General features: G+C 36.6%; 1 protein-coding gene across 1 annotated transcript; it reads right to left on the bottom strand.

The window, feature by feature from the left end:
- Positions 1–179: 179 nt before the first annotated feature.
- On the bottom strand, positions 180–925 carry LOC111387402 (14 kDa proline-rich protein DC2.15-like). Its single transcript, XM_023011954.1, has one exon. It carries the CDS (start codon positions 861–863, stop codon positions 510–512), a length of 354 nt encoding a protein of 117 aa, XP_022867722.1. The 5' UTR covers positions 864–925; the 3' UTR covers positions 180–509.
- Between the last annotated feature and the right edge of the window lie 129 nt (positions 926–1,054).

Below are 1,054 nucleotides of genomic sequence, written 5' to 3'. Positions count from 1 at the left end.
TAATTGCTTTATGCCATTAATTATTGAATATAATTGTAACAAATAATAGTTATCTACAAAAGGAAATAGTATTCGACACTAAGTATAGTACAATAAACAATACTTTTTAGCATTGTTTTTTATTTTAATAGTGTCCAATACTGTACGATTAAAAGATATCATCAATTATTGAAAAATAGTGACAAATAACAATGACAAAAGTCTTTAAACCAGCCTTTTTTTTAGGCCAAACACATAATCTTACAAAGAAATTAATAACAATTCCAACTGAGGATAGAACACATAATAAAGCAAAAAGCACAATAATGCCACCAGCTAAAAAAAGAAAAAACAACATTTGCTTCACACACCAAGGACACGTTTGATAGATAGTACTAAACAATGCTTTTCGGATAAGATTTTAACTTAACTTTCTCTTTAATCCTATCCCCGTGCAGTGTAACGAACGCTACATACCAAGTTGATTAAGAAAACACAACCAAATGAGGGCTTGAAATTGAAATCTTGATCTATGCACACTTGAAGCCTGGAGGAATGGTATTGCCACAAGCACTGACCAGCACACTCAGTGCAACTGGCACATTCAAGTTAATTCCAAGCACATTAGCCTTAATGGCAGTACAAAGACAAGCTGCAACTTCCAAGTCAGCCAGCCCTGCTAGAACAGCACAACATTTGTCCGATGGCAGGGTCCCAACAACAACGTTAACAAGTCCGAGGAGATCAACACAGGCGCCAAGCTTCAACGTGTCCCTAGGGCAGAAGGATGTCGCCGGTATGCATGTGCCACATCCATGAGTGAACGTGACGAAAAAGAGGAGGGAGAAGATCAAAACGATCGAGAAAGGATTGATGGAAGCCATTGTTGCTAGCTTGGAAAACTATATGGTGCTCTTGTTGATAAAAGGAAGGTGTCCTATATAAAGATAGAATGTGAGGTCTTTAGTGGAAGAGTGAAAAATGACAATGGTGTACAAGTTGGATTTTTGTAATCTTGTGCAAAAAATATCTGTTTTAATTTGTGGTTATTGTGAGTTATTTCCCAGCATTGGAT

Source organism: Olea europaea, unplaced genomic scaffold (genome assembly GCF_002742605.1).
Source record: "Olea europaea var. sylvestris unplaced genomic scaffold, O_europaea_v1 scaffold40170, whole genome shotgun sequence".
Taxonomy (NCBI): Eukaryota; Viridiplantae; Streptophyta; class Magnoliopsida; order Lamiales; family Oleaceae; genus Olea; species Olea europaea.
This window is presented reverse-complemented; position numbering and strand designations above follow the sequence as displayed.